A 20,735-nucleotide genomic window follows, 5' to 3' on the forward strand; every position below is an offset into this window, starting at 1 on the left:
AGTTTCTCTTCAAAACTTCTGGAGAGCACAAAACTGGAGGAAGGCGGCTCCATCTGACAATAAATGAGTTATTTGAAAAGATCATTTGTGCCGTGGATAAATGCCTATGTCCATAATTGTTGTGCATTCAAAAGAAGAACTGCATTGTTGTAGCATCTGTCTTCACCCAACCGGAGGAAAAAAGACTGAAGCACACAGTAATGTAGCAAGAAATAAAACTTTAATAAACTATACAAAGAAGTTAAATTTGTCTGGTTCTTTGCCTTGTGTAGTACACTCTGTTCTATATTCAGAATCCAGTTCTATGTTTAGAATCCAGCAGTGTTAGCAGAAGATGTGCAAAACTTTGCGGAAGTAGTTCCTAAATTCAGTGTTGAAGACGGTGTAGATGATGGGGTTGAGGGCACTGTTGACGTAGCCCAGCCATGTCACAATGCTGGTTACCTCGCTGGGGATGGTGCAGGAGTGACACAAGGCTCTGGTTATGTGGACCACAAAGAAAGGAGTCCAGCAGAAAAGGAACACACCTGTGGCAGACAGAGAGACAAGGACAAACAAACTTAAGTTCTGATGGCTGCAGGCTCCCCACGAAGCCAGAGGTCAGGTAACTTAAATCTTCAAATCTCTGTGCCTCCGTTTCTCTGATGCAGAAGAGTTTCATTCAAGAATAACATCGAGTAGCAACTTGGAAAAGTGGAATGGATTCCACAATGCGAGGCGAAGTGTCATTAGTAAGCTCATGACCCCCAGTGCTATTTCTTTATAACTCCTGAATCAGGAGAGGCAGGGAAGCCCTGGCTCAGTGTCTGGACCCAACACTGGGCTGGATGAGAGTGAAAAAGCTGAGCCTGAACCCTGACAAGAAGGAGGTGTCTGTGGGTGAGTACAAGGCTGCCAACAGGTGGATATAAAGGGCTGGATTTGGTGGAGAGGGGAGCAGACCAGCAGAGGCCTCAGACTCTTCGCTTTATTTAATTTTTTAAAGCAAGTCAATCAGGCAAAAATGAAGACAGCTCTAATGCTTCAGCACGCAAAGGAAATAATGTTGACCCTTCCCAACTGGGAAGCTGATTGGAGGGAGATACTGAGGTGTTTTGTTTTTGTTTTGTTGTTACAATATTGAAAGAATACAATTTATTTTGTTTAAATTGGTACCACCTCAGCACTCAAATCCATACCTAAATAAGTGCCGAAGAGGCCCCCACACAAGCAGAGCCATTTCTAACTCCCTGCCTAAGGGAACTCTTCTCACCCCATGTGTGAGATTATTAGAGAATCCTCTGGTGTCTGGTTCAATTATTGCCCTGGGTGTGTAAAACAACAAATCTTTGTTGTGCATGTGTCTTTCCCACATGCTCAGTGTCATATTCAAACTGAGCCATTGTGCCTGTGCAAACCATAGTTAATTACTTAACTGAGGCAGGAATGGGAAACCCGAGCCATCCAGACGTGGCTGGGATTCCATGTCTCACATTAACCCCAGCCAGCATGGCAAATGGTGAGGAATAGTGGAACTTTTAGACCAACAACAATTTGAGGGCCACAGGTATCCCATACATGGGTTAAGGCATTTGTATACTGCCCTTCTTAATATTTAGCCCAGTAAGAGTACATTGGCTTGTACATTTTGGGAGGCAATTCCCTGAACACCAGCATAGGAATCTTATAAGCAAACAGAGGATATGTGGCCAGGAGGATGCAGTGCTGGTGAACATCAGCATTACAACCAAATTGGGCTTTGGACATTATACACACACACACACACACACACACACACACACACACACACACACCTGCATAACAATAAATCTTCATTTAATACAAGCCAAGATCTTTATGCTGAAGCCAGTACACGATGGGGGGAGGGGAGAGATGGGGGAGATGTGGTTGGACCCAATAGTTGTCCCCGGCTTCATAAACCATTCTTTATAATTACAGATAGGTAGCCGTGTTGGTCTGCCATAGTCAAAATAAAAAAATTCCTTCCAGTAGCACCTTAAAGACCAACTAAGTTAGTTCTTGGTATGAGCTTTCGTGTGCATGCACACTTCTTCAGATACACATTCTTTATAAAACACTGTATGGACAATGAAGGTGCACAGGGGAACGGTGACCAGATTACCATTTTCAACTTGGAGCAGAGCTCCTATGCTTTTACAGGAGGGAGATGTAGTTTCAACCTGCCCAAATCACTCTTGGGAGACTTGCTGATGCTGTACACTGCAGGGCTTCGTGGGAGAGGCATCGTGACAGGTCGTAAAGGCTTCACCCAACCCCTGTGTTTAGCTTGAGAGCTCTTCAGCAGACAGGTACTCTTTACTACTCAACAGGAGGGAAGCCGGTTATAATTTTTACAAATGCCTCAGAAAGCCTGCAAGTTTAGTCTACAATTAGCAGAAAAGCCTCCAAAGAGGCAAATTGCTGGTGGAGGAGAGGAAGCCCTTAAGCACTGAAGAGAAAGAAAAAGATTTCACAGCTGCAAGGGTCCATTATGTGACCATTTAGTTCGACCTGAATAAAGCTGGTCACAGAAAAAACACATAGCCAGTTCTGGTACTGAAGGCGGGCTTCTGGCACAGCTTCTCACATAATTTCAAAAGGTTTTTTGACAATAATGGGTTCTATCACCACTGCCCCACTCCAACCTCTTGGCCCACCATTCTGCTGAATTTTCTCCTGAGATTGCTGAAATATGCTATTGGATTTCTCATTAAACACCTCCATTAAAATGAAATTTCCATTAAAACTTTCCTAATATAGCATTGTTGCTTGCCACCCCAATCTCTGAGCAGTGCAAGATTCCAGGGGTTCCAAGTGCTTACCCAGGGTTCGTCTTTCTTTGGAATGAGGCACAGCAGAGACTGTGGTATCTTTAGAATAGATGGTTTATTTACACATATAAACAACCTGAGCCTACGATGGAGGGAGGTCACAGCATTAACACCCCAAAGGGGCCTTGCTTCTCCCAGAACCACAGCCTTTGATTGCAGCAGAGGTCAGCCATGGCTCTCTGACCCTTTCACTGAGATGCAGAGGCTGTTTAGGAGAAGCTCCAGAGCTCAGTGGTAGAGCACATGTATTGCATGCAAAAGGTTTCGGGTTCAATTCCTTGGATCTCTAGGTACGGCTTGGGAAGACTCATGCCTGAAATCTGGAAGAGCCCCTGCCAGTCAGATGGACCTGTGGTCTTATTCAAAGTTTTGGTGCTGACCTTTAAAGCCCTAAACGGCCTCGGTCCAGTATACCTGAAGGAGTGTCTCCACCCCCATCGTTCTGCCTGGACGCTGAGATCCAGCGCTGAGGGCCATCTGGTGGTTCCCTCATTGCGAAAAGCAAAGCTACAGGGAACCAGGCAGAGGGCCTTCTCAGTAGTGGCGCCCGTCCTGTGGAACGCCCTCCCATCAGATGTCAAAGAGATAAACAACTACCTGACATTCAGAAAACATCTTAAGGCAGCCCTGTTCAGGGAAGTTTTTAATATGTAACACTGTACTGTTTTTAACACTTGATTGGGAGCCGCCCAGAGTGACTGGGGAAACTCAGCCAGATGGGCGGGGTATAAATAATAAATTATTATTATTATTATTATTATTATTATTATTATTATTATTATAACATCAAAAGAGCAGTTCCAGTTCCAATTCAAATGGCCTGGTCATGGCCACCTTTGATGCTACAGAAATAACGTGGACGGCACATGAAGGAGTTCCTAGTCACAGGGGTACCAATGCCTGCCACAAAGGAGGGCCCATTTAGAGTACTCAGGGTGGAATATATAGGAGAAGTAACATTTCCTGCTAGTGTCTGACAGTGCTCTTTACATTTCATGCATTACAGGGGGGAAATCTAAACTTTGTATGCTCTCCTCAATTTCCCCCCACTAATCATGCTTTATGGAAGTTAAGTGCACTGATTCCAATTTGCAAAAGCTAGTGCACCCTCTGATAACAGGATGTAGATGCTCTAGTGCCTCAGTCAAAAGTCTCATGTATGCAGCAAAGCAAACACTGTACACAGCTTCCTCTGCGTGGCACAGCCCTTTCCATGTACAGAACTATTCCCTTCACCACAGTGAATGTGGCAGCCCTTGTAGAAGAGGGAGCACCATGTGGGTACCCCATATATACCCTCACCAGATGAGGTTGCTTCTCTGTAGCAGTTCTGAAATTCAGGCAATCAGCCATGTCAAAGGAACTGTTATGACAGACACTTTTTGACAGATTTGCAAGTTGTTGTTTTTTTAAAGCACACACACCAATTCCCAGGGTGAGTATGGTGTGTGTTCAATACAAGGGTGTACTTTTGACCCAGTACCTATTCTGTACCCACTTGGGATATTTCTAATGTCAGATATTATAGCGCACAATCATTGACCACGGGTGCAAGCCAACCTACTATTAATTATACTATCCCTTTACAATAAAAATAAAATAGATCCTCAGCTCATCCATATACTTATCTCCTTTGTCAGATAGCAGGTAGAGCTGTTCCCTTGCTCCTCAACACAGCTGGGAATCTCTGCATGTCTTGAATGAAGCAAGAGATCCTATCAGCCATCCATGGATGAGCCAGGCTAGCACATATGTTCAGAAGCAGAATGCCATTTATGGGTGGGAGCCCTGATTCTTCTCTTTTGTCAGAGACTTAGACTTGAAGGCGGAGTCTGGATGGAGCCCAGAGGGGATGAGTGAATCATGCAAGAAATTAAGCACAACTGGCATATGTTACTTGTGGATAGATTCCTGCTACTTAAAAATTCAAATTGTAGCAACAAAGTTATGCTGTGCACTGCTCTGCCAGTAGGCCAGTTCTATCAGGACAATGCTGGGGAACCATTGGCCCTCCAGATGTTGTTGGACTCCAACCCCCACCAGCATGGTCAATGGTCAGAGATAATGGGAGTTGTAGTCCAACAACACCTGGAAGGCCAAAGGTTCCTCATCCCTGTAACAAGACACCCAGCAGCAAAAGGTGTGTCATATATATTTTTCAAAATTTTCAAACAGGAGGAAGAGTTAGATTAAGATTCAGCTGGATTTTTGTGGGTGAACATTATTATGTGAAAAAAGGTGTGTTAGGGAAACTGAAATGTTCTCTGAAAGGTGCCCACAAACGCTTCCCCTTTTTTGTCTTTGCACATTATGCTAAACCATGGCTTATTAAACTATATTTTATTAAACCATTACTTAGTGGTATGTACAAACCTTGCTGAGTGTGTTATCGTTGGTTTATGAACCTTGTTTTATTATGGCTTGGTGCTACACGTGAACCCAGCATCTTACCTTAACTGCATTTTGGGGGGTTTTTGGCTACGCAAAGCCTCCATAGGGCAGTGGGGTGAAGGCACCCCACTGCCCTGCAGAGGCTTGAAAGGCTGTCCCCGAAGCCAGAACAGCAAGGCGGAGCGCTGCGCAGCCCTCCATCTCGCTGTTCTAGCTTGGGGATGGCTGCGCAAAGCCTCCACAGGGCAGTGGGGTGAAGGCACCCCGCTGCCCTACGGAGGCTTGAAAGGCTGTCCCCGAAGCCAGAACAGAGAGACAGAGCACTGCGCAGCGTCTTGCTGTTCTAGCTTGGGGATGCCGTGGCTTTATGGGGAAACCCCGGTCTTCCCCCTTCAGCCCCGACACTGATTTGATTCAGAATATTTTTTACTTGTTTTCCTCCTCTAAAAACTAGGTGCGTCCTTTGCTTGGGTGCATCCTATAGAGCGAAAAATACGGCAAATCAGTATAACACCACTTTAAATAGTCATAGTTTCATCCTAATAATCCTGGGAATCCCAGTTATTAAGGGTGCTGAGAGTTGTTAGAAGTCCTTGCTATTCTGCTCACAATTTCCAGGATGGCTTAACAATCAATTCCTCATCCCTGGGAACTCTAGAAAGGTAGGGGCTAGCTGAAGTCAGACTGAGATAGGTGGGGCAATGCCCCATTTGCCCTAATGAACCTGACTCTGCTGCACGTGGTCATGTAGGGAGATATACAAAGGACCCAGTCTGACACAGCTACTTAGATAAGCAACACTCAGTCCCATCAATTTAGTGCTTTTGTTTAAACAGCTATCAGCACTGTGAGGTGAAGAGAGACAACAAGAGTAAAGAAAATTAGGGTAGATGTGCCCTATGGTCTGCATATTAGAATCCCAAATCCCACAACTGGTTACTGTCTGCTTCCCATTTCTGTTAATACGAGCCTTCTAAATTGTTTCTGATCCCTGTTGATTCTCAGTCCTATTAAATAACCACTGAGCATTGAATACTCACCAACCACAACCGGCAGCACCTTCATAGCTTTCCTCTCTCTGCCATTGATCTTTGCCTGCTTCCTTTTGAGTCCTTTATGTGGTGGGTATCTGAGGTGTGGGTAGGACACAGTCTGAATCCCATTGGTCACGTAGTCCCTGGGAAAAGAGCACTCGGAGCAGGTATATCGGTTGCGCTCCTCCAACTTGACCTCAGCCTGGTTCCTCTCAATGACGGGTGGCGGACAATACAGTGGCCTGTTGCCCAAGTAGATGCTGCTCTTCAGTTTGGCCTTCCGGGCTTCCTCCCAACGCCTAAGTCCCTGGAACATGGCACAGTACAGGACCAGCATGACAGGGCAAGGAATGAAGAAGGAGCAAATAGAAGAGTACACAATGTAGTTGTTATCCTCCAGCTGACACAATGTAGGGTCCCGGTCTGGAACATTGTTGAGGCCAAAGATGACCGGGGAGGCCACAGCAAAAGCAAAGATCCATGTGGTGGAGATGAGGACCAGCTGCCTCAGGTCAATTTGCCGCCGGTTGTAGTTCAGTGGGATGGAGACAGCAATGAACCTGGAATGACAAAGAAGAAGGTGAAGCTGGGAGTAGTTTTGTGGAAGTGAATGGCCTAGAGCATCTCAATCTCTACCATCAGGTGGCCAACACAGTTGTTGCTGCTGACTCCAACTCCCATCACTTCTGACTGTTGGGAATGTTGGTGGGAGATCCAGCAGTGTATGGGGGCACCAAGTTGGCTACCCAAGCTCTAGGAATCCAGCCAGGATCTTTGAATGCACACACTGTCAGAGGTAAACAGCTTTTGCCTCATTAACCTGTTCTTATATCCTTGACTTTGTTTCTCCTGCTCCCATCAATCTATTCCCTGAAATTTGTTTTCTCCCTTGCTGCCCTTATGCTGGGAAGTGTTTCCTAGAACATCTTACTTCCTTCAAAACCCACCTTTTCTTTGAAGTCTTTGTCTGTACCCACTAGTCTCCATTGCCTGTTGTAGCTTGCCCCAACCTGGTGCCTTCCCGATGTTGTTGAACATTCAACCCCAGTCAGCACAGTCCAAGCTTATGATCACCTAGAGAAGCCCCTTTCAGATGTTATCCCTCCACACACTGAAAGAACAGATGGAGAGGAAAGAAGGTCCATGGGCACCAGGCCTATGCCACAACCTCCTTGCCAGCACCACAGTAGTCTGTCACTTATTGAGTGGGAGATCTGATGGGGGACTCTATGTGTGTTTGGCTGATTGTTTCTCAGGTTTCCTTATGTGATCAGGAGCCAGCCGCCTTGAATGGATCAAAGCTTCATGTTGGACTGTTGAAAGTGATTAAAAAACAAGCAAACCAGCATGTGCTGGACCAATTTATAATATATGTCAAGGAATCAATGCAGAGTAATTTGCTAAAACTATTTTCAAGTGGATTGTCAAACAAAACAGTAAATTAACACTGGGAAATCTGTATCAATCAATGACCTAAAATGACTTCTGAACAGGGCATATTTGCTAATGGAATAGTTGTATACTAGTTCAACAAAATTATAGCTTTTCAGTCTTTAGACAGGAGTTCTGTGGTCCAGAGGTAATACGGACAGATGCAGGCTCAGCACAAGCTTGGTTGACAGCCAGCAGTCCAGGGAACAGTTCTACTGAACAAAGGCTTTTGCTTTCACAGGACTCAAATTCCTTCTTTCCATTTGTGAAATCTGTGGAAGAGACATAATTGGTGCAATTGGTGCAATTGTATCAGACCAGCCAGCTCAACAGCCAGCACAACTGACACCAGCACCAACCGTACGGGATCAAGCTTCAGCACCAAGATCTCAACCAGCTCAGAGAGGGGACCCTATTCCCTACTGGATAGATCACTGGTTTAACTAGTGGACTGGGACCCATTGCCGGGACATGGCATAATCTAAGATTGGCTGCAGCAATAGCAACACCATCATACAAATACATGGGTAAAAAGAAAAAGAAATGCGTCCCCAAATACATGTTTGGGTTAAATGTGAGTCCTGGATCTGAAAAGGCTGAAGACTACTGGGGTAGACAGACCAGGATATATCAAGTTCAAAATATACAGTGCCAGAACTCAGGATTGTCTTGATCAATCTAAGGATTTGAAAATGCTCCAAAATATATCAGACCTCCACTCTTGAAGCTACCTCATCAGTTGTACCCTGGGGACAAGGTTTTTAATCTGAAAGTGATGGTATGTATCCAAACTGTATTATTATAGGATGGCAAGTTATTCCAAACGCCTTCTGAGGCCCCTACTGCAGTTCATGTGTTGTTGTTTATGAATGAAACTCAAATCCAGCTGGAAGCTGTTCAAGTGTTGAGATGTGAACACATGAATGTGTGGATAGTGGTGGACAGGAAAATAACGAAGCTGGGGAAATCCCAAAAGCTGAAATCCAAGGCAGGCAAAGGAGCTTACCGATCAACGCTGATTGCACAGAGGTTGAAAATGGAAGCTGTGCACAGCATCACATCCATGGTCATCAAGGCATCGCACAGGACTGTGCTCAAGGACCACACACCTCCTTGAAACTGAAGACAGAGAGAGAGCATCAGCTGAGAGGGAGTTCTCACAGCACCAGCCATGACTAAGATGCCTCCCCATATCCTCAAGAGATTCTAAGCTTGCCTCTGCTACTTTTCTCCAAGAAAGTCCTCCTCAGTGGTTGACTAGAGGTCGCCAGAGTGCAACCAGGGGATCTGAGGTGCAGCTTTAACACTACCAATAAAGTGAGAGGTGAAAGTAGCTTCTCCTGCACGTTCCTTGCTCAATCCTTTCATTTGGCATCCCATGCCCGCTGTCCATCATACCCGCAAGTCCTACTTCATGCAAGGGAAGGGGTGGGTGAAAGGAATGAGAGGAAAACAAAGGGGAAGGAACTCTTCCAAAGAGTAGCCATGGCTGTAGTACTGCTTCTCATTTGACCAGTAGCTTTAAAGATGTAAAGCAAATCTCTAGGTAGCAACCTTCTTAGCTCCGGACAGGTGCCATTCCAGCAAAATGCAACCTTGCCTTGGGGTATATAAACCACTGCATATCACACTTGCTTTGCATCAGAATGGGGGAGATTTGTCCCAACAGGGGTACAAGAGGCCATTGATACACTCAGGTGCAGAGAGAGTCTAATGCAATGGCTCTTTAGCTCCCTGCCCCCAACCCAAGATCAGCTGCAGTGGCACAATACTTCCTTTGTAACCAAGCAACCAACGGTGAGCCCCAAAGCATCACCTCTTCATAAGATAACAGCATCTCAGAACCTTCCTTTTTCACCTTAATGTGTATTAATAGATCTCAAACATGTCTGCAAAATCTGGGATTGTCCTAGAAAGAAAATAAGTCACAAAACCCTGCCCTAATGTCAGCTAATCCTTGCTCTGCCGTTACTATATATCTCTCTCCGCAATGACGTTAGTGAGGTGGATTATTCGCACCTTTTGGGCTACAGCTTCCTTATCCCTTAACTTTCAAACTGACTTCAGGGTCAGGCTAGGAGAAGGTTAATGTTTTGCATAGCCTCATCAGCTTCCCACACATTTGCAGGTAACGTAAGAGACCTCCAGGTTTGCTACACGCACATAGCACAACTGCTTGTCTAGAACACACAGGTCTCTGTCAAATTAAAAGAATTAATGGAGCCAAGACAAAAGTGTGGTTTGGTTGATATAGTTTTTACTTGTTCTGTAATGTAATTTTTTTTTTTAAATCATATTGTTAGATAAAAGTTTCGGTCTGTGTAGAAGAGCTTTAGGGAATGGAAAATTTCCTCTTTGCTTCACCAGTAAACCAATTTTCTATGGCAGCCTTCCTCAACCTGGTTTGGACTGCATTTTCTTGGCCTGGGGCTGATGGGAATTGCAGTCCCAAACATCTGGAATGTGCCAGGTTGGGGAAGGCCCTTGTGTGGGAGGCAGTTGCTGTGCACATGTTAGGATTGGCGTTATGCTGCTCCCTTGCTTTCTGTCAGGACAAAAAAGGGAGGCAGTGCATCAAGGAGAGAATGGGCAAATATGTCAGTTTGGGGGGCGTTTCTCAGTTTCTAATTTTTAATTATTGTTATAAATTATTATTAATGTATGTATTACTTGCACTTCACCCCAAGTCTGGTTCTCCACATTTCTACATCAGTTTGCAAAAAAGGAAAGAAAAAGTACTCATTCTAGAGACTCCTCACACTTCCAGAATATGTTCTTGCCAGGAGAACCTAAGTGAAAGAGGCTGCTTTGATGCTCACTCTTATTAGAAATTCAGAATTTCCAAAGCCAGCTTTGAAAGCGATTTCAAAAGTATTTTGAGCTTTTAAATTAATGCACTGGTAAATGTAAGGCGGTGTGCAGTTTGTGCTAGAAGAAATGACCAAAAAATATGTCCCAAGGTAACCCAGCATGAAGCAGATTAGACTTTGCATGTGTCATATGCCCAGAACCACCTCATGAACTTTCCTTTGCTCAACTGAGGTTTCAGCTTAGTACTTCCCATGTCCAAATTCATCACTTTCTGGTGCTCATTATCAGTTGTAAACCATCAAAGCAATAAAATGATGCTTATAGCAAACTTTCTGCACCCAAAAGGAGAAGCGAAATCCTGACAGCTCAATCGCAGAGATCTTTATATCCTTACCATTGCAGCCCTAGGCTTGGAAATCCTTGCAATAAAAACTGCTGGAACCTGGGCAGCGCTTAAAGGCAAAGTGTAGTGTGGGTCTAGAAGTGAAGCTGCAGACTGAGCCCAAAAATTTAGGGCATGTATAATTATGGAGCTTCAGTAGCAAAGCCCAATGCGGTTTGTTCATCTGTAGCATGAGTGGAGAACCTGTGGCCTTCCAGATTCTGTTGAACTCCCATCGCACCTGGTCATGGTCCATGCAGCTGGGGTTGGAGGGACCATGAGCATCTGGAGAGTGAGTCACAGGTTCCCCACCACTGACTTATAGTGTACAGCCAACAAACAAGCAGCTGAAGAGAAAACTGCCTAAAGGAGGAAATCTGGTCTCGCTCCTTGCTTTTCTGGAAACCAGTCCAAGAGAATTAAGGACTAAAATGGGCAGGGGTGTGAAAAAATTAATGTGCTTGAAGTATAAATCTTCATTCTCTCTTTTTAATCATTGCATTGTTTCTTTCTTCTCAGCAAATAACAGACTTACCCACATTCCAGCTTGCCTATCATGAAATACCCACAGCTGCCAAATTCATTTATAGTCAACATTTTTAGAAAAGTACTTGGCAAAGACTGGACTCTTTTTTTGGGATTTGTAAAAGAGAAATGGGATCTAATTTGACCCGCATCTGATAAAATAAACAACACAATAGGGTTACATTAAGTTCTATAATTGGTTCTCTTGATAGAGCTATTGTAGTTTTAATCTCACCTTCACACTCCCTTCCTTCTTAAATTACATATTCTTTCCTACACTCTTAAAACTGTTAACAGGCCATTTGGTCAAGTCATTATCTGCCTTTCTCATTCTACTTTAAAATCCTTATGCTATCCTCTTAAATGGGAAAGTAAAAATGGTATAGGCCTAGTTCTTCTCTGAGGTAATAAACCTGTGCCTAGCACTATTTCATTCAGACTGCAGTTGTGGGTTTCAGAAGACCAATTCCTCCACCACAGAAAACTATTTCTTCCAGATAGAAAACTAGATATTAGAGAGATGGGTTTTAGGCTTCTTCCTGGCATGTTCGTTTCCTGTGGTTTTTTTTTAATTATTTCAAAACATTTTTTATACATCAAAAGTCATGTACAACCTTATTAAGACTAACTTATTGTTCAACCATATCACAATAATTCTAGTAATAAATCCAAATCTTCGGTAGGCAGCAGCATGTTCAGTAAATATCAATTATCAGGAAACGCCAGGGTAAACAAATCAGTTTTTAACATGCACTTAAAACATACTAAGGACAGTGGGTGCTATATATCCATAACAAGGCTTTTCCATATGCTCGGCGCTACCACCAAAAAGACCCTTCTTCTGGTGGTCTGGAAACCAGGGGGTGGGGTACACCCAGAAGGGCTTTGTTTGCTAATCTCAATGTATGAACAGGTTTGTAAGGGAGAAGATCTCAGATATATGAATGTGTTATGTGGGTTTACAAAACATGGTTACTAAGTAACTTATTTTGTGCTAACCGGCATTTGTGTGTGTGCCTATGAAATACAAAGCTCTGGCTATCACCAAGAATAAATAGTTTGAAATTGCTTTGGAAAGAGAAGAGAGCATAGGCTCACAAAGCTGTTTCCTGCTTTTTGAACCATGGCTAAACCGCCAAGCATTATCTCTGTCTTTGTGCACCTGCACAGAATTCTGACTCTGTGGCAGCTTCCCCACCACAGGGGCAAAGCAAAAGGACAAGACCATACATGTGTTGATCTGATTAACTAAATCTGGCCTGAAAGGGTTTGGATGCAGCTTGAATTAGCAGAGACTAGAAAACGAGTGAAGGAAGAGGCAAGCAAAGGTGACTTTGGAAACGCATGCTACTGTTCATCCAAAAACAACCAGACGATAAAGCCAGATGTTCATCGGCCAGGTGCCATAAATGGCAACTGCCAAAACAGGGAATTGCACACGCTGAGATAATCGGCTCTCATCTCCACAGGCTTAGCATCTGCTCCTCCCTCTAACCCTTCTCTATTAGGGGGGCAGCAGTGGCTGAACTGGACAGGCGATCAGTTCTGCTGCAGCTTTATTACCTCTGCCCCATTTTATTCTTAACCCAAAAACATTGCTAGGGGGAACAGCTGGTTCCTCACTGGCAGCAAGCAATTTGTTTCCCCTCATCTCTCTTTCTCCAGGTCTCCTACAAAGATGGCCAGGTGCAGACAAGTCTAAGGCTCCTTTTATAAATCAGTGATGGTGGTCCCTACTCTCCTTTGCGTTCAAGCAGTATAACCAGTGGTGTCAGTGGAGCAGGGCAGGGCAGGGCTGAAGTGCCACCCCTTATTTCACTCTGACAATCCAAAAGCAACACAGTGAGCTAATAATATACATACAATACTTTTATATCACTACTGAATTATGTCTTAATTTACAATCAGATAACGTACAATATATACATGGTGACACCAACTAATATAAGTTAAGAAAGTGTCCCAAAGTGAGGGGTTTTTAGGTTAGTATAACACCAAGAAGAATCACTCAGGCTTGAGGCAACATGCCTTCCAAGGTAAGTGTCTTATGCAGTGTTTTGCAGGGAGTGAGCTGAAGAACGTTGGTGCTCCAAACACAGCGACAGGACAGTCCGTCCAGGATAACTGACTGTTTCAACGTTCTTCCTCAGCAAGTAAAATGTCCAAAAGGGTACACAGGATACATATGGTTCAGGTAACTGATCTCTAATATTAGAGACTTCATTTTGTACAGTGAGAATTTCTGCCTTCGATCTGTGTACCCTTTTGGACGTTTTACTTGCTGAGGAAGAACATTGAAACAGTCTGTTATCCGGGAAGGGCTGCCCTGTTGCTGTGTTTGCAACACAGCGGATTGTTTTTTGTTATCCCTTATTTCACAGCAGGGAGGAGGATGTTATCTTCTGGGGTGCTATTTACCAGTTCCCTGTATGCCAAATAAATAAACTTTTCTCAGAAACAAATCTGCCAAATAAACTTAAGCAGAGGAAGAGGTGGGTTGGTTGCATCAGCATTCATGGGTAATGGTGAAACTACCACTTCAGTTTTGAAAAACTCCCAAGTCACTTTATTATGACCAACCAAAATGTCACTGTAATGTCCCTCTAGTGGTCAATCTTGGTGTAACACTGAGAGATGCATAACTGGACCGCTTGCATTTCTCTCCTAAAAGTAAAAGCAATGGCGGGTGGGGGTGGAATCAGATTAGAACAGCAGTATGCAGAGTTCATGGGTGGGGGAGGATGACTCCTTCCCGCCCACGGCATTCTCCTGCTTTTATTTTTATTTCCCATAAAATACCTTTATGCAATTGAACACTAAAAACATCAGCAATAAAAGCAATTACACCATTTCATATGTAACCAATATCGTAGCAATTAAAAAAGCAATTAGAGCACTTTTAAATATAAACACGGTTTCGACTCCAGTACTGATACAGGCTGGGATAAAGCTCTCCACTTCAAAGACATGTTGGGAAAGGCAAAAGGTACTGCTGTGCCCAAATGCCTGATGGACCTCCTGGTGAGATGGTACCTGCTGGAGGCCCTCTTCTGCAGAGCATGCTGATTGGTTGTGGGTGTGCAGGTATCTGAATTGCCCCATTAAAGCTGTTTGCTGTATTGGGGAGGGGGCAGAGAAAAAGAGATGCAGTTATCTGTGTCTACCCATCCCCACACTGCAAATAGCATCTCTGGGGAAGCAATTGAGATACCAAAAAGAAAAAGTCCTAGGGGAAAGCCCTGGCCCAGTACTGCAGCCCCATCAGACCCCAGCAGCTTTTGTGGGGGGAGGGGGAATACTGGAGATGCAACCATGGACCTCCTGACTTCAGTTGGGCCCTGAGACTCAAGCAGAACTAAAAGCAAAAAACACTCAAGGTGAGAATACTGCATTCATTTCCAGTTGCCAGGCTATTGGGTTTCTACGGACAGGATGCAACTGCTGGAATGTTCAAAAAGACAGGCCAGTTTACACCCTGGGTAAATCATCATCACAGTTTACACCCCCATCATCATTATCAGCAGCGAAGGCCACTAAATACATAATGTGGGAAAGGCACAGGGGAAGAAAATATGCAGCGACATTACCAAGTTCAGATTCAAGAGATCGTGCCTTTGCTTCCGGGTGGCAAGAGAACGTATTTCATCTCCTCTCCTGCCTCTGTTCTCAAACAGTCTGGCCACAGTATCAGAGATCAATTGACTTTCCCTCCCACATGCAGCATGGTGCAACTACAGCCCAAGAACCTTGTAGGTAAAAGGAACTGCTATCCGCGGGAGATGCTGCAGTTGCATTGTTCCTCTTTGTCCCAAAGTTCTTTAAAGCTGCAGGCAGGGTCTGTAGGTCTGGACCTGATAATCCTACAAGACAGCAAAAGAACGCCTTGGAGATGCTGAGTCAGTGATCCATTCAGAAGGTGGCAGAGAGCTAGTAGGAACTTTTCGAGCACAATCAGCTTACGAGTCCTCATGGCACTTCAGCACCCTGCTTTCAGATGCCACAGCAGTGCACCGATACACTGGCAGCATGTACTCAGCTCTGCATTACAGTCACACCAGGAGTGTGCCTTAGATATATGCCCTGGAAGATATAGATAGAGGAAGCTTCCAGGTATTTAAAATGGGTACAACGTATAATTTTGGCTTCAGGTGCTTCATTTTAGGATACCTGCCAGTGGCATGGTGTCACAAGGCTTGTTCATTTTAAAGTAAACAAACAAACCCCTGTGTTGCAAAATATGAGTCAGCAATAATCAGTAATCGCATGAGCACTGTTCCAGAGTATTTTTCATTATATCTATTCGAAAAAAAGATTGGTTAATGAAAAATTACATATCTTTCTAATTACGAGTGTTGAACTAATTGGCTGATGAAGAATTCAACGAAACGGTAGTTGTTATCCAGAAACACTGTTCAGCAGAGTTCAGAGTCGGACATCAGAATTGGACATTTGCTGATTATACAAAGCTTCACAGCTTGCTCTCCGCTGGGTAAAATCTGGCACCGTGATTTATTTAAGGACTTTCAGAGACTTTCAGAGACTTCAGTTTGTTAGTTTTGATGTTTTGAATTATTCCATAAAGTTTTTCACATTGTTATCGTTTCTGGCCATCGTGTTGCTTTTGATATTGCTTGTTCATTTTAAAAGCAATGTTAGTGGCAAAGAGGCTTGTCATAGGCACTTGGAAAGCTTCACATCCCTCATGCTCTCAAGTCTGGCACAGTTATTTGACTCAGGGCTCATCCACTCCACACTTCCAGCTGTCCCACTACTTCCTTCTGGGGAAACTCATTCCTTACCACTGAATCAGAGCAAATGTGAACCAGGTTTTCCATGGATTGGCATTTGCTCCAATTCTATGCTAAAGAGTGGGTTTTCCTGAGGAAAACGATGGGGAAAAGAGAAAATCTCTCAGACTTGTGTACCCAGAAAGCACATGACAAGTAGAAAATGTCTAGGACCTCTGCTTTCTAGGCATGGGACAAGCAGAGTGTGGATGAGCCCTTATTAATAGGAAGGGGAGGAATAGTCTATAGCAAATCCAATAAACTGCAAACTTGCTCAGATACTGGGAAATCACGGAGGGCAGTTGTGAGGGAGTGGAAATGCAGGTTGCTCTTTTCCTTTTAGGCAACCTTTAGCCTCCAGCCAGCCAGATATGGTTCATTACACACACTTCATATTTCTCTGTTGTTTCTAATATTTGGAAGGAAAATGCTGGGTTAAGACAAGGGACTGACTAATGGCGAAGTTACATAGAAAGGAATAACAACAAATGCTGTTATAATGGGGTTTGCTAATCTATCTGAAGCTATTTGTATAATGAAAATTCCAACAGACAGTTAATAAAAAAGAGTAGAGGGTTTGTATTATGCTTGGGCATTTTCAAATTTACACAACTGTGATCTCTTTGGTGATCGCTCGTAGCCGAGTACGATCGTCTTCCATAAACATGGTTTTAACAATGAGTCCTTAAGTGACTGTGGAGGCCAATTCTGGATCCACAGTCCTTCCACAGTAGGGACACTGGTTTCCACGTGGGAGTTGATCATGGTGTGGATTTGTCAAGCATGCCTTCCTCTTAGCATGTTTCTCCCTTGTGTCCTGAGTTCGAGTGTCTTCAAAGCCCATGACACCTTTGGTAGAGGCTGTTCTCCAACTGGAGCGCTCAAAGGCCAGTCTTTCCCAGTTGTCAGTGCTTATGCTACATTTTTAAAGATTTGCCTTGAGACAGTCTTTAAACCTCTTTTGTTGACCACCAGCATTACACTTTCCATTTTTAACTGTGATAAGGATGGTACAGATGCCTCAATAGTGTTTTGTCCCTACCTAATGCTGGCAATTAGAGAGTCATCAGAGTCCTGCTGCTCATTAATGTTTAGCGGTCAATTCTACAGACATTTATTATCATCTTCACTTATTATACACTGTTTTCATTTGTTTCAAGTGCATTTTTAATAAATAAATGTCGAGCTGTGTACTGGAGTACTGAGCCATTGCACGTCCATCCTAATCCACAATAATCCAAAATAACCCCCTATCCAGCCGAGAAAGGATGGAAAGATGGATCTGAGGAGGAAGAACCGGGTTCCCAACCACAGTCACTGCAAGTGCTGCTCTTGCTACTGGATTCCATACCACATTATAGGACTCTATGAAAGTGCTTTTCTTGTCTTAGAACACGAGAGCATGCAGCTCATGGACTGGTAACAGCTCTCCAGGGTTTCAAACAGGGAACATTCCCAGTCTTACCTGGAGATGCAAGAGACTGAACCTGGAACCTTTTGGATACAAAGCATAGAATCGTAGAGTTGGAAGGGACCCTGAGGATCATCTAGTCCAACCCCCTGCAATGCAATAGGGGGATTGAACCTGCAACCTTAGCGTTATCAGCACCAAGCTCTAACCAGTTGAACTATCCAGGCTGACACTGAGCCACAGCCTTTCCCTGCACTAACACCTCCTCCACCCACAGAGATGGATGTTAGTATTTCATGCTTCTGATGCTGCAGATGTGATTGGTGTAATTCACATGCCTGTCTGGGAAGACCATGGGAATGGAAGACAGACTTATCTCTCTTCCGTTGTGGGTACTGTTGGACTGTATTTTTGCTTTTACTTCTGTTCTGTTCTCTCCCGGAGCTGATGAGAGAGGACGCCATAATTCTTTGTCTGTACATTTTGTGTAAATAAATACATAGATGAGCTCTACGATGTCTCACACTTCTTGCTGCTAGAAGACTAGTGTGCATATACCATCTGGTATATGTCACTGAGCATGCTGGAGAAGAAGGGAAATTACTTTTCCAGAGCTGCGCAGGACAGCAGGGGCTGCAGGAGCACCTCAGGGCGTTTTCCAATCAGCATAGGAGAGGGGCTGGAAAGACCTGCAACCAAATGCTAAATTCCTACTTGTGGTGAGTCAAAAGCAGGGTTTGAAATTAGCAGGGCGCCAGGCACATTTTGCCCCTAAAGGTTCTCGATTTGCGAGTACCTCAAAAAGTCTGGGTGCCATTTTTTGCACTTGGCTGACACTCAAGAATTACTGAAATGTATGTGCTTTGAAGCCTCAAAGTATATGTTAAGGATAGACAATATGTTAATGAGTTTAACAATAAAGAGTAGAGTGTTTTGAAAACTGAAGTACAGTACCAATTTGCAAGCACCAAATTAAACTAACAATTTCTTCTAAAAATGTGATATTGACAATGTGTCACTTACGTGAATTGTGTATTAGTTCATGCTTATCAAAATAATAAATAGAAAGTTTTGCCACACACACATCCCCCAGTGGCAACTAGGCATTCTGTTTGGGTGCCCACAACCCAGGTCCCAGAAGCCATTTGGCTCCTAGCTTTACTATCCCATTTTCTAACCTACTGGTCAAACGTTCCTTGCTGCTTCCAATAAGAGAGGATGGCCGTGTGCTCCTGAGTGTCTGCTTTCTTTTCCTTGCACCATTGTGACTGGCACATCACATTTCCTGGATTCTCAAAGTAAAGTATGCACTCACTGAACTAGCAGTTGGGTGGGGGCAAGCTTTCATAAATTTTATCTGGAAAGCTGAAGGAAATAATGAAACAATAATTGAGGACCTGACAAGCATTTTGTGTGAGCTGCTGAACCGATTTTAATGGCACATTTTGGCATATTACTAATCCATTCCTGCAAGAAGTACTAAAAAGTAGCCCCAAATGAATGGCCTGGTAGCAATTCATTTATGATACATTAACTCAAGCTGTTCTTCTGCACATTTCCTTGATGCTGCACTATTCCAGGGTGACTTAATCGTATTCATATTTAGGATTGCATACACAGATCTCACTGCCTCATTCTCAGGGTCCTGGATGAAATTCTCTCCCGATAATTGATTTTAAGTTACAATTAACTTACACACTCACCGCACTCTGGTAGTCCTCTTTAGAGGAACTGTTCATTGTGTAATGCCATCACTCAGGAAGATAATTAACAGAATTTGCCCCTTACCTAAGACAGAAAACACAGGAATTGGTTCGGCGCTGAATTGGTTCATTGCCTTTTTTAGTCTTCCCTGTTCAGAATATGAGTCCATGGCAACTGTATGATTAATATCTATGGGTTGATAAAACTAACTATTCAAGTCAGAATCCATAATTATGGTGATAATAGGATAATAGTGAGTGCAGGCTTGGAGATTTTTAATCAGAGCTTAAGGATAAGAGTTCAGAGTTAGTTTCCTATCAAAATATTGTGTCTGCAATGATCATCTAAAAATCTGACAAACATTAATTTCTATACACTACAGTCAGTATAAATCCCAAAATACTTCTTAATAAGCAAATAAGGAGATAGGATCTCCTAATTTTATTAGTTTTCATGATCAATAGAGAACAGCTTAGTTTTCAGATATAAATTCCAGTTCCAAATCTATGCTTCGGTACGTATACAAGGTTGTTGTTTTTTGCACACAGTGCAAAATGTGGTAAAATGTGGACTGGACGAGGTAACTGTGAGGTGGATTTGTAGTTGGTTGACCGACCAAACCCGGAGAATGCTCACTAATGATTCTTCATCAACCTGGAAAAACGTGACAAGTGGGGTGCCACAGGGTTCTGTCCTGGACTGTTGTTGTTCAACATCTATATAAATTACTGTACTTGAATGAAGGAATTGATGGGGTGCTAATCAAATTTGCAGATGACGCCAACCTGGGAGGGGTAGCCAATGCTGCAGAAGACAGAATCAGGAATCAATATGACCTTAACAGATTGCAGAACTGGGCCCAAGCTAACAAAATGACTTTCAGTAGGGACAAATATTAAGGTTCTACAATTGGCAGGAAGAACCAGCTGCACAAATATAAGACGGGGACACGTGGTTTGCCAGTAGTACCAGGGGTCTTGGTGGACCACAAGCTTAACATGAATCAACAATGTGATACAGCAGCAAAAAACACTAAGCTTTTTCGAGGCTGCATCAACAGAAGTATAGTTTCCTGATCAAGGGAAGTCAAAGTACCACTCTATTCTGCCTTGGTCAGACCACATCTGGAGTACTGTGTCCAGTTCTGGGCACTACAGTTAAAGAAGGATATTGACAAGGCTGGAATGTGTGCAGAGGAGGGTGAACAAGATGATCAAGGGTCTGGGAACCAAGCCTTATGAGGAATGGTTGAGGGAGTTGGGTATGTCTGGCCTGGATAAGAGGAGACTGAGAGGAAATATGACAGCCATCTTCAAATGTCTAAAGGACTGTCACATGGAAGATGGAGCAAGATTGTTTATTCCTGCTCCGGAAGGCTAGGCCGCAATCCAACGGCTTAAAGTTACAAGAAAAGAAATTCTGACTAAA

The 20,735-nt window shown here is 43.6% G+C and overlaps 1 protein-coding gene across 1 annotated transcript in view; it reads right to left on the minus strand.

Annotated features, from left to right (window-relative positions):
* Positions 1 to 201: 201 nt before the first annotated feature.
* The window catches only part of DRD4 (dopamine receptor D4), a 35,953-nt gene continuing 15,419 nt past the window's right edge, over positions 202 to 20,735 (minus strand). The window contains exons 2-4 of the mRNA XM_083480568.1: positions 8,694 to 8,806; positions 6,263 to 6,816; positions 202 to 527 (exon numbers count right to left, since the gene is read on the minus strand). Coding sequence (XP_083336694.1) covers positions 325 to 527; positions 6,263 to 6,816; positions 8,694 to 8,806 — 870 coding nt within the window. The 3' untranslated portion in view covers positions 202 to 324. The remainder of the gene's footprint in view (positions 528 to 6,262; positions 6,817 to 8,693; positions 8,807 to 20,735) is intronic.

The sequence above is a fragment of the Podarcis liolepis genome (assembly GCF_965112155.1).
Source record: "Podarcis liolepis genome assembly, chromosome: 1".
Lineage (NCBI taxonomy): Eukaryota > Metazoa > Chordata > Lepidosauria > Squamata > Lacertidae > Podarcis > Podarcis liolepis.